General features: G+C 38.3%; 1 protein-coding gene across 1 annotated transcript in view; it reads right to left on the minus strand.

Annotated features, from left to right (window-relative positions):
- Positions 1–13,266, minus strand: part of adgra1b (adhesion G protein-coupled receptor A1b) — a 146,840-nt gene that overhangs the window by 92,134 nt on the left and 41,440 nt on the right. The window contains exons 8-10 of the mRNA XM_058055964.2: positions 5,781–5,945; positions 1,922–2,141; positions 934–1,083 (exon numbers count right to left, since the gene is read on the minus strand). Of these exons, the coding sequence (XP_057911947.2) occupies positions 934–1,083; positions 1,922–2,141; positions 5,781–5,945 (535 nt within the window). The remainder of the gene's footprint in view (positions 1–933; positions 1,084–1,921; positions 2,142–5,780; positions 5,946–13,266) is intronic.

Genomic DNA, 13,266 nt, shown 5'->3' on the forward strand with positions numbered 1-13,266 from the left:
ACGGACGCAGACGTGTATTTAAATGACATTGAAAGGACATAAAACAGGTTGACAGATCATGCACATCAATCAGGTTGACAACAGACACATTTATAATCTTGAGTCAGAATTGTTAGGGAGGCAACGGTGGCTTCATTTATTATAGAGAGATTTAATTTAGATTAGCAGCTCTAAAGGGGAGTAATTGCTTCACTGGGATGGCAGCTTGCTATTTACTTACTGTACTTTTCATTGTTGCTTCGTTTTACCATTCCTCATTAGATGAATGTGGGTGGCCTCCGCCGCCTTGTCGTAGGAGATATAAAACTTCAAATATCTCCTAATAATAGCCTCTCCCTCATGACCTGTTAGAGGTAATTGGACAAGTGAGAGCTAGTCTCAGCACTACCCGCCACATTCAGTCGGATTCAGGGCCTCTGGCTGCCTTTGGCCGCAGACATGAGATGACTTCACTTAAATTAAAACAAGCGGCGTTCATCATTCAGGTCTGATGGTGCCATGGTTCAAGAGCGAATTCAGGAGTTAAAGTTCTGCACAATTAATGCACAAAATTATAAGTAGTGTGTTGGAATATTTTTTTGGTCAATTTGGTCTATCAATTTTTGGTCTCTTTGGTCAATTTATGCCTCCAAAAAGACACTATTGTCTCTGTATGAGCTAGCAACACTTGATTGTTTCTTAACAAAATGACAAAACCCTACTTCCAGACATCTGAGAACAAATACCCATTCTCAGAACGGACTATTATCTAACAATGCAAGTACATTTTGATGGTTATAAACAGTACGAGTAAGACAGAAGGCAATAGAAATCACTGAAAGCAAAATAGGTTGCAACTTTAAATATCTTTTAACAATCCTTCATGTTAACTTTCACATCCCAACAATATTGTCTACAATTCAAAACAAAGTCAAATATTATGTGCACACGTACTTCCTTGCGCTTCTCAACCAGTCTGGTCAGTCTCTCCACAAGGTGCGTGACAAAGATGACATCCATGACATCAGAGAAGTGAGCTGCTCTGCTGGTGAAGGCCACCAGCTGCCGTCCCAAAGGCTGGGCGTTGGTGGTGTTGATGGTTATCTGTGGTAACATGAAGCACATGTTGAAGTACATCATCACATGGAATGCCGGGCACTTTTCAGATGTACAATTTTGTGTCAACTCTGTGGGGCTGCGTGCCATTGGGCAAAGAACATTTTCAAATTTTCAAACTTGTTGCATTCACTGTGCTCATTCACTTGAATGGGTAAACTTTTCTACCACCTCTTGGAGCAAATTCTCAAGTCATTTTTTTGTGAATTTCTATTAATAAGTGATCATAATGCCCAAAGTGACGTCGTCTGGTCATGAAATCCCTCTCCCACACTGTCAGTGCCCCTTTTTTTCTAGTTTATTGCCTCTTTCCTGCTCTTTGCACGCTCTCTATGAATGTATATTATTTCATAAATAAATAATGATATTACATTTTACACAACATCTTAAAGTCTTTGAATGCATCTTCTGAATATTATTCCTATTGTTTGCATTTTAGCTTGTATTTTAATTAGTTTTAAGAGTGAAAACAGTGAATTTAGAAACAAAAAAGTTGAATTTACATTTTTTAACAATAATAGGCTTTTTTCAACCATGAAACAGCATGATTCATTCATGAAGATATTTTAGAAAAGTCAAAAGATTTTTTTTTTCATTCTGATTATTGTTAAATGGATACTTCATGTTTTGACTTGCCTTTTGAATACGGCTTAATTATGCCTTATGGTTTGACAGACGCAAATAAACTGAACTTTTATTAATTGATTTTTATTTTATTAGTTTTATTTATTGAAAACCTTTAAGATTTGTATTTGAGTTTTATTTTCTCTCAGCATTCCCACGATAAACTGATATAACTGATATAACTGATATATGCTATTGATACCTGAGTGAGCTCATGTAGCACACGGGTGAGTTCGCTGGCATAAGGACACTGAGTGTAGTCTTCAGCGTCCCAACGTCCGGAACGGTCACAGCGACGCCAAGCCTTCTTCTCCCTATGACCGGAGGAGCGAGGGGCACTCCCTGAGGGGTGAGGAGCAGAGCCAAAGGTGGCAGGGGCACAAGGCAGGAAGGCCAGGATGCCTGCGAGAGTCTTTGGCCACCTGCAATCACAATACCACCAAATAACACGATATTTGGGCTGCGTAGACTACAGCTGGAACAGATGGAGGAACTATGATTTGGGAGTGTCTAGCAAGGTTCCTGACAGGACACAACAGATGGCAAGGAAATTGTCCCTGTTAGCAAATTATAGCATTTGCATATATTGTTTACAGTTTACCCTAATTAGATATAACCTGTCTTTTTAGAAGCTAAGCCACTTCACAAAACCGCTAAATAGTTATTGCATACGTAAAAAAAGATGTGCTGATTCTACATTCAGAAAATGAATAATTAAAGCTTTTAGGGAAGATTAAAAGTATTATAAAAGTCATCCAGATCATAACACTGGGTATATTGTTTATTATTAAATATCTTTATAGGATATCTCCATGAAAAAAAAAATACTTAGCGAAATAGCGAAAGTCATTCACTTAATGTCATATGTTGTCAAGTACATAAAGGGATGGCTGGTAAAATTAATTATATTACATTAAAACTGTTAATATTTGAAAGGTCATTCTCAAGGAGGAAATTTGTGGAGGCACTGAAATCACAAATCACTCTTCTCAGAAGAGGTCCCGTTGTGTGGTCTGCCCTACTTGGAGTGTAATGTATGAATTTTTTTTTTTTTTAACAAATTCTTAAATAAGAACGTTATATAAAATTACAAATATCAATACAATAAATACGGTAAATAAAAATTACCATTAACACTGAATATTCTTTCCGTAAAGGGACCGTTTCATGGATAAAATGTGTATTTTATTTAATTGGTTTCCAATTGGGTCAAAAAATTTATTGTTTTTTTTTTTAAACAAAAAACAATAAAAAATTGTCGGTCGGCATTCCCTTCATCACTTGGCAGAGACGACTTATGGATAAAAACTAACTGCAAGGGTCACACTATGGGAAATAGTCATCCGCTGGAAGTGCTAACATCTCTTTTTTTCCATGCGTACACTCGCACTACCTGGTAATAAATGGCATTAATTTGGTCTCAAACTAAAAAGAGGCTCATTTTCCAGCCCATTACGCCACTGCTCCGAGAGAAGCAAAGTATGGGTGATTGTGCAGTGGAGGAGAGCTGGGAAGTGCATAGGCTGACAGCCACACACACACACACACACACACACACACACCTAGGTAGAGCGAGTCGCTGGGCTGGGGATGTGTGAGATGTGTGGTGTGCGTGTATATATATATATATATATATATATAGATATATATATATATATATATATATATATATATATATATAGATATATGGATACTAGTGAAAGCAATGTGTCCTATCCGGTTTTAGCTGTGCAGTAAAGGTAGCCACATAAGACTGTCATACTTATGGGACTTCATATCGTATATCCAAACATGATTAAAATATATGAACACATTTACCGCCCATACGTATTTATGGTCTATATGGCTTCCGTGTTTAATGTGCATTATACAGCATATAGAAAGATAAAAGCAGAAGCTGTGAATGCTCCCTTTGCATGTCATTTGTTTAAGCCTGACTCTTAAACCTAACCTACCCGAATAATCTCTACTCACCGTCACATTTAAATGAATGCAATGTAAATATGCAAAACCTATTAAAAATATGTCAGACGTTGAAATACAGTGGATGCCCACGTAATCACTATTCAGCATTCGCAACCCCACAAATTCAGATTTTTCTTTTGCCTACGAAGAAAGGGAGTCAGTGGGTAATAATTAGTGATATATGTGATATTCCAGGTGAAATGTACAGCGTACAGTACATACACTACTGTTAGAAAGTCCATGTTTATGTCTTTATGCTTCACTCATGGTGATGTTGTTATATCGCCCATTGTTCAGTGGTCCTTGAACACACCATATTTGTGAGCTGAGATGCAAAAGTGTGTATTTGACACTCAATTAGGCCTCAATGTTGAACACAAGGTAATATATTATCTAAAGGTCACAATTTTATGGCTAATAATCTCTAAAAAACCCTGATGTGACGGCTAGTCTGCATTTTTGTTTTTTTAAATAACCTTCCAATGTTATTTTGTTGAAAATCATTGAACAATACCCGTGAAAAAATATACAACAAACAGTTGTGTTATTTACACTGAACCTTCCATAACATCAGTCGGTATACTAAAGTCCTCGGTTACAGTAGCTTTGCTGTTTCTGCTGCTCATAAGCGCTAACAACCGTCCGCTGCCTGGCTCTTTACTCCAATTAGCTTTGCCGTTAGCGCGATTGCTAGCTGTCAGTCTAGCAGAGCAAAAGAGGGCTGACCTTCAGATCTTTGCAATGGTGGATAAGATCGGAGGATAAGATTGGTTTGATATGTAAGGATTGGTTGATGGCTGATACCTCAGATTCAACGCTGGCCGGTGAATGTTTAATATGGGGAATCATTACTGGAATTACCCCAAGCATGGGGGGAAGGGGGGGTATGTAGATGTAGCTTGAAGAAACGCCTACTCGACACTCCTCGCCTCAATGGTAGCCTGACAACTAGTCTAAATCTGCGACTCTGGAGCTGCATCCAGTTCTTCCACTTCCTTGGTGTGGCTCCCTTCACAATACTTAATATTTTTTAACACCAAGTGGTGAAAATGTGCAATTAATTGCCTGTAACATAAAGTTACAAGTTTTTTTTTTTACTCCTAAATTCTCGCAAATTATGTCTTTATTCTCCAAATTTTTTTTATTAAATTAAATTATTTTAATACTCTGTAACAACAGGAAGTGCCTAAGACAGCAATGAAAACAGGGGACTTATGTGACCTTTGGCCTTGGGCAAAGGTAATATTACTACTTTTTTCTCATAAATGTACAACTTTTTATCATTTTTTTAATGTGTCCCTAATACTCTGTCGTCCCATCGATTTGCATGAAAGTAATGATTCACTGTAGCTTGAGCGTACCATGATGCTATGCAGTTAGTACTTCATCAGAAGTGTGCTAAAAATGCTTAAATTTGTTAATTGAGTATTTTTTTTTAAATCCATATCGTACTAAAATCAACTAAACTACAGTGGTACCTTGGTTAGTGTACGCCCTGGTTAGAATCTTTTTTGGTTAACAAAAAATTTACAACAACATTTGCTATGTAGTTAGTACTTCATCAAGAGTGTGCTAAAAATGCTTATATTTGTTATTTGAGTATTTGTTAAAAATCCATGCCGTACTAAAATGAACTAAACTACAGTGGTACCTCGGTTAGTGTACGCCCTGGTTAGAATGTTTTTTGGTTAACAAAAAATTTACAACAAAATGTATCCTTTTTTGTTATCTTTTATAATAATACACTGTGTGAGTACAACTGTGTTCTTAATGCATTGTTTTAATCACAAAACATCCTTGTTAGCAGCTTGCTAACACATGGGAAGAGAAACCGGAATTCTGCCCCATTATGTTTTCAATGAAGGTAAAAGTCACTGTCAGCATTTATATGTATTTATATGCTTTTGAATAGTTTTCTACATGTAAAACTAAAATTATAAAACATTAAATAAAAACATTTTTATTTAATGTAAAAATTTTGTTAACATTTTTGCCGTTCTTTAAATGTGTCTAAAATGTAACACGACTAGGTTTTGTGTGCTACAAGTGCAGATCTGTCCTCATGCCGTCACCAGAACAGTGGAACTGTGACTCACCTGAACTCCCCCTTGTTGTTGATGACTCGATCAGCAGGGCAATATGGCGCAGATGTCTCCAGAACAACCATGTCCATCTGCTGGGAACTGTTGCCACGGGAACTAGTGACCAGGCACTCCCACGTACCAGCAAGGCCCACATCGATGTTCGCAAGGATGACCTCACTGGCGGAGAAGTAAGATCAGAAGTCATGAAACTGGGATTTAGGGTATATTTCATACTTACATGCTCGTATAAGAAACACACAGAAGGATTAAACATGAGGAGGCAGCACTTCCAAGCAGTTTATGTAACTAGGGCTTAGATTTCGGGTCAAATTTGAGTGTGGATTTGGATTAATGTTGAATTAGTGATTTTAATGACGTACCGTTAGGAATGAATCAAGTATCTGCTTTTCTTTTGATCGTGGCTGCAAAATAATCGCAAATGGAGCCAAACAAAGTTGCCAGCATTTTGATAAGGAAGGTGTGAAACACTCCTGAATTCAAGAAATAACTCATGGCAAAACACGAAGGAGGTGTCTGTGTGTCTGATCTTGCCGCCGCACCGTGTCTATGGTAACAATCACATCTTCTATGAGAGGTAAAAGTAACCTTAAACGTGCTTTTATCCCCTTCATACGTATGTATATGTATCACGTGATACCAACTTCCTCGAGTTTTTCTTTCACTTGTTGGAATAACTCCGTATTGCCAGTTTTTCCTTCGTCCATTCTTGAAATTTAGTTTTAATCAAAAACAAACTTTCCGCAGCAGTCCAGTGCCGATTGCTCGCCTCCGTTTTTTTAAATCGAAGAACGTCTGGAGCTGCGTGTTATGTCATAGCTTAGCATTCGCTGAAAGAACGCACCCAGGAAAAGATAAAGTTCAATCTTGCTAATATTTTATAATTAAGCTCGGCACATGTTTTATATAGATATGTATTTTCTTTTTTTAATAAAAGTGGACTAGTGAATGGCGTATAGAAGGGTTTAGATCAGGGGTCGGGAACCTTTTTGGCAAAGAGAGCCATGAAGGCCAGATATTTTAAAATGTGTATCTGTGAGAGCCATATACGTACATTTTTTTAAACATTGAATGCAATAAAATGTGTGCATTTTTATGTAAGACCAACAGTTTTAGATATAATGAGCTCTAATTACGTAGACCAGGCACACTACCCCACGCCAATGGGGTGTGGCCAGCACACTTTCGTGAGCAGCGCAGTGTCTAATAATAAATCAAATACTTGTTGCCATTAATACAACTTCTGCTGCTGCATAATTTTGCACCGTACTCCGTAGACGTATTTCATTCTTTTGGCCATCTTTGCCAGAAGGCTTGGTTCTGCAGCTTTAGCTAGGTGACTATTTGACTAAAGGAGAAAAGTTTATATTTACATGTTGACATCTCAATGACCGAGGTAGACTACCGCATCACCCAGTAATAATCGAGTTTTGATGTTTGACCTGGAAAATATCAGGAAAGATGGATATAGTCGGCCGTATTGCAGCAGAATATAGATGGACAAATTAAAATGCATAAAAAAGTTGTTGATTTTTTATATTATTTTTAACAGTAATTTCTGTGATGTTTACTTTAAAAATACATTTTTATTGTGGTAAGAAATGCTTGAGAGCCAGATACAGTCATCAAAAGAGCCCTACCTGGCTCCCGAGCCATAGGTTCCCTACCTCTGGTTTAGATTCTGTTCCACAGATGGCGCTAATGCACACCAAAGCTGCTTGCCAACCGCCAATAAACAACAGAAGAAGAAATACACCAGGAAGAAGAACGCAGTCTGACAACTTTCCGTTGTTTCCGTTGAAGATACCTCAATCGGATTGGGGAAAGGAATATTCCACCCTTGGGAATACGATTATATATTCATTCGGATAGGCACTTTTCTTTGGGAATGAGGTGTATACAAAGGTTACATTCTTTCCGTTTGAGCAAATAACCTGAATGGAATTGGAATATTTGGGTCCATGTATAAGTGGCTACTGTTGATCGTCATGTCGACACGTGAAGAGTCTACATTGACATCATCGTTGAACCTGGACCAACTGTCTGAATGCTGGGAAACACGGAGGTAACTCCCTAATCCTCGCCCACACACAACAACAACCCACCTCTCCCTCCCAGTCTGTTGCAGCCTGATCCCAAACATCCCCCCCCCCCAGTGTAGCGCTGCATCCTGCCAAAACAAGCCGAGCCGAGGAAAGCATCCAGCTCTTTTCACAATGTGCTTTTTCAACATTATTAGAAAAAGGTCACCCACACACATTAGATAATAAAAATGAAGAAATTGCTCATTTGTGCAAACCTGACGGCAAAGGGCCACTTATTAGCCACTGACCTACATCCACAGTAACACTGCACCATTGTGGAAGAGGACCCCGAGGACTCATTAGGAACATTAGTGCTTGCCAGCTGACGTTTAACAAATTGTTTCTATAACGTTGCTTATGAGACAGCAAACTTTCAATTTGTCCTTCTGTGCAACAAATGTTTAAATGCTGGCCCATTTTCAAGGATCGTTTGTGCATAATGTATGAGTGGAGCCTTTCCGCTGCAGACATCTTTTAATTCATTTCTTAACCGTTTTAATATTGAAATATTTAGAGGTCAAAAAGGCAACGGCGTGTATTTCTTTCTAATGATCTAATACAAAAACTGCTGCCTTCAAAAACATAATGTTCAGATTTGACTGACAGATATTTCTGTATTATTTATATTACTGGCTGGGATGTCTGATAAATTTGATATTATTATTCAAATGAGGGAGAACATGCAAACTCCACACAGAGATGGCTGAGGTTGGACTTGAACTCGGGTCTCCTAGCTAACCTTGCAGCCCATTTTTATGTTTAATGTAGGCAAAAAGTACTTAATATTTACAATAAAAGCAGAGGTCATCCATGGTGGGAGGAAGGTGTCTTACTTGAATACTTCTAATCTAATAGGTTTCATTCATGTTGCGTTCATGGCGGATGTGCTGAATGAACTTTGCACTTTACTTTGGTCTTTTGTCGATGTTTGTGCCACATACAATTCTATAGTTAGCAGTATTTAATTGTATTTTTATTTGTGAACTTGTTCAATCTAACTAATCTAAACTAATCTTGATAGTACCATGTTGATAGTTCCATGGCGATAAACAACTCGCTGGTGTTTGGTTCGGTCGGAGGCGGTTTAGTGTTCATAGTGACAACGGTCCGCCGAGTAAATACTTCCCCACACAAACGTTCCTTCTCCTCACGATGACAGCATTTCATTCATCTTATGTATCAAAGTCCGCCGCGGTGCGCAACTTGGCTTGTTTACATTTATTATTTGGTATCAGTAATGGTAATTACTATTATGGTATAAGTAATTTTCTTATCATTAGAAGACTCACGACCGATGTACCGGTATGTAAAAAAATCGTCCAACCCTCCCAAATATCTGTCGTTGAAAGACAACAATAAAGTACACCATCGAGTAGAAAGGTTAGTACAGTATAGTATTCGACGTCTGAGCATAAAACATGACATATAAAAAGCAGATTAACATTAAAAAGCAAGGAGGAAAAAGACACAGACATGTAATTCTAGTGGTAACATTTCCAAACCATTTTATTTCACATTTCGTAAAAGATTCCGATGATTAAAAATGGAAAGGATTAAGAATTCTACATCCAAAGTGTCTGCAGCACCTAGCTACAGGGCTATAAAATGTTTGATTAATGAAACATGAATCACAGGCTGGTCCCACTGCTGCTGCGAGTGCAGTTAATACTGGGAGTTTGTCCTGACACCACGACTCAGCAGGAGTCTGGCCCACATCGAAGAACTACTGAGCCTCGGGGGTCCGATGCTGTTATGCTCGTTGTGAGAAATGTAAACAGAGCTTCTTATCAACGCAGCTTCAGCAGCAAATAATTACACGGAGGACGGAAGTGAAGGTTACGAGAAAGACGCTCGTACAATGACTCAACAAGAAACTGAGTCCCGTCAATGTCGCTTCATTCTGTGTAGTCAAAAAAGTACACAACGCTTTGACATCTGGAGTGGCGGTTCACAATCAGGTGAGGAGAAACGAATAGTCGGAAACATGTTGCAATCACCTTGAAAGAGGTCACTTTGCTAAGACTTTGGCATCTCTGCTTCCATTGCTGCAACAATCTGTGACAAATCCACACACAGACCTTAAGCCACGTACTAAATCCTGTGTGTTCAGTCTTTCCATCCTGATAGGACATACGGGGTGAAGCTTAATGACTCAGAGGTCATTGATCCAAGGTGACAAACCTCAACAGACTCATCAATTGTTCACTGTGGCTAAACAAGCATGGATAATGACTATGTGCTAAGTGTTTTAATCATTGTGTTTTTCTTTTGACTCAACTAAACGAAAGAATTAAGTTGAGTTTCCACCTCACGCCCATTTGAGCTGCAGCACTGAACAAAGGTGAAGGTCAGTCCAGATTTTTGTTGGATTGAAATCTGTCATACGGTCATTAGGTAGAAAAAAGAACTTTTTGCTCCTTGTAGGGTTTCCGCAGATGGGGGACATTTCAGACGCCAAAACAAACATGACCTACATCGGCTCCTCTTGGTGGAACAAATGACACAGTTTGTATATACTAGAGAAGAACAGTGGGTAATTCATTAGAACCGGAGCAATGGGAACGGGACTTCCAGTGAAGTCGGAGTTAAAGTCTTGAAAGATCAGATTATTAATGATAAAGGGGTGTCATATTTTGCAGTAGAAAAAACTCAGTCGTACGCTGATGACTAAGGCTGGGAATCTCATGGTAATTCACAATACAATACGATTCATAATATATATGTTCCAGGTTTGTGTCTAATATGATGCATTCAAGGACCGACAAACAAAGTGGAAATCTTGACAATGCTTGACAAATAAAGCTTTCTTTGCAGCATAAAGACATAAACACATACAAACTGAACAGTGTGGTGTTCTGTGCATTATCATGTATTTATGAATTATTACTGACTTTGGGTGAATGAGATGTGTTAATAAAGAAAAATAACTTTTTTTTATTAAAAATGTGCAAATGTGCATTGCTGTGAATGCTGAATCGCAAATCTGCACAGATCTATTTCATATGGCAATGTAGCTCCCGTGCAACCTCATCTGAGGGTATGCTTGTACAGTATGTACTGTATGTTCTTGCAAATTGATTTTTGGTCAAAGTGCAGCCCCAGAAGGTGAAAAGTGAATTGTCACTAAAAAAAAAAAGTGTTGCTTCATAAACTATACAATATCCACCAAGTTTGTAAGCAATCAGATGAGGATTAAATGGAAAAAAAAACGTCTTTTGTGATTGAAATTCAACTCTGAACCCTCAACATCACTTCCTGTCCACCTGTCACTCATCTCCCCGAGCACTAGAACGCTTTTCACCAACACACACCAGCACAAATATGCCCTTTCGTCCCTTTCCAGATTGATTTTTTTGCACTTTTGTCACACATAAATGTAATTTAAATATTAGTCAATGATAGCATAACTGAACAAAAAATCAGTTTTTAATGTAATCTTTTTTTATTATTATTATTAAGGGAGAAAAAAAATTTAAAAAGTCATTGCTTGCCCTCATTAAAACATAACAGATTTTTTTCAAAACTGCATTATTGTTGTTAACTAATATTAAAATTTATGGTATAATTTTGGTTACATTTCAGTGTAGATTTTTTTACACATTTGTCAGAAAAGACGTGTTTTTCTTCCCTGCTTATTTAGCTACATTTTCCATCTACTCAGGAAGGCAGCCAAAGGAGCTTCAGTTGGATTGTGGCGTGAAAAGCTTTAAAAGCTGGCAAGCTTCCACCATGTGTGTTTTCTCACCTTATTTGTCATAACATTGAGCGAGTTGGTGACAAATTGTGGGCTTGTTCGACACATAAACTGGCTCAATCTTCTGACAGTGCTGACAAGATCGTAAATAAAATGCCAACAATATCAAAACATGTCACTACAAAAGAATGATTTGTCGTGAATTGTTTTCCTTGCCACTGTGGACCAGTGCAAGAAGCTGTACGTACACAACAAGATTTGAGATTGTGTATCAGAGATCTCCTCCCATGTCCCGTGTCCCGTGTCCATATTGACATACTATCACACTCACACCTCTTCTATTAACTTAACATGCGTGTATACCCAGAAAAACACACACAAGCACACAAAGTCCAGAGATTTGTCGCTGGATCTCCTCACTTCTCTCTGGCATGAATTAAGGCCGACAGCAGTTCCTGTGTGAACGTTCAGTACGCCATTACAGTAGACGTCTACTATGCTGGCCACTAGGTGTCAGGAACGTTACACTGAGACACCAAGTATGCTTGAAAAAAAAAAAAACCTTAAACTGTATTATGGAAAGCAGGAAGTGAACAAAAGTAACAGTTACTGATTGTAAAAGTACCAGATGGAGGGGTAGGATTTAATAAGCTTTGCTTCTTCCTACTCCTTTTGGACATGTGGAACTGGGAACTGATTATGGGATGCACTCAATTGGAATCTGATGCATGTTCAAATGAAATAAAACCATTACCATTACCATTACCATTACCATTACCATTACCATTACCTAATAATGCTAAAAATCATTTTTAAGCTTTAAGTTTTAAGCAGGTTTTCTATGCTCTAGCTACCAAAATTTATAAATAAGGAATCCTAAATTGTGGAAATTCATTTGCTAACACTCAACTAATTGACATCAATAAACAAGGGACAACTGCATGGATTAAAAATAAATAAATAAATAAAAACAAGTCACAGGCCATAAATAGCGCCCGGGCTGCATTTTCGCCACCGCTGGTCCAGAGGGATATTGTCAATCAACAATAACTTCAGATACTGAAGTACTGGTTCGTCACCTTTGTAAAAGATGGAGCATAAAATGATCTGCCATCCATGTTGCCAAATAAACTAAGATACATAACGGGTTGTTTAATGTACAATAACACTGCTGTCAGCCGCCCATCCAACGCATTTTAAAGACGCCAAGTTAAAACAAACACGCGTTCACAGCATCCATGCTCGACGTACAACCAAAGCGAAAAAGACAGGGACCCTGCGGCAATAGCTTCTTTAGAAACGGTGTGTAAGGTTTCTCCTTCACTTTATTGCTACAATTACGTTGCAGCATCTGTTACTCTTAGCATGTGATCAACGAGAGCTGCGGGATGGGCTGGAAGGCCAACGCCTCTCGAGAGAAGGGCTGCAGATTGCTCGGAGATGTTGGCACGCCGCCAAGTCAATTCTGTGCTGTCCTTTCAGATCCTTATCAAGGGCGCCAATAACGAAAGTTAAATCTTAAAGCCCCTTTGGGTGATGGAGAGATATGGAAGGAAGGGACGGCTGTCTTTTGAGGTTTTTACATACGTTCTGGTTGTGAGCAGAGATCTGAATTCAATTGGTTTTACTGGAATATTCATATTTTTCAACTGCCAAATGATTGTTGTGATCACTCATTCATTCATTCATTTTCTACCGCTTA

The sequence above is a fragment of the Doryrhamphus excisus genome, linkage group LG10, assembly GCF_037039965.1.
Source record: "Doryrhamphus excisus strain RoL-2023G ecotype Guam linkage group LG10, RoL_Dexc_Guam_v1.1, whole genome shotgun sequence".
Taxonomy (NCBI): domain Eukaryota; kingdom Metazoa; phylum Chordata; class Actinopteri; order Syngnathiformes; family Syngnathidae; genus Doryrhamphus; species Doryrhamphus excisus.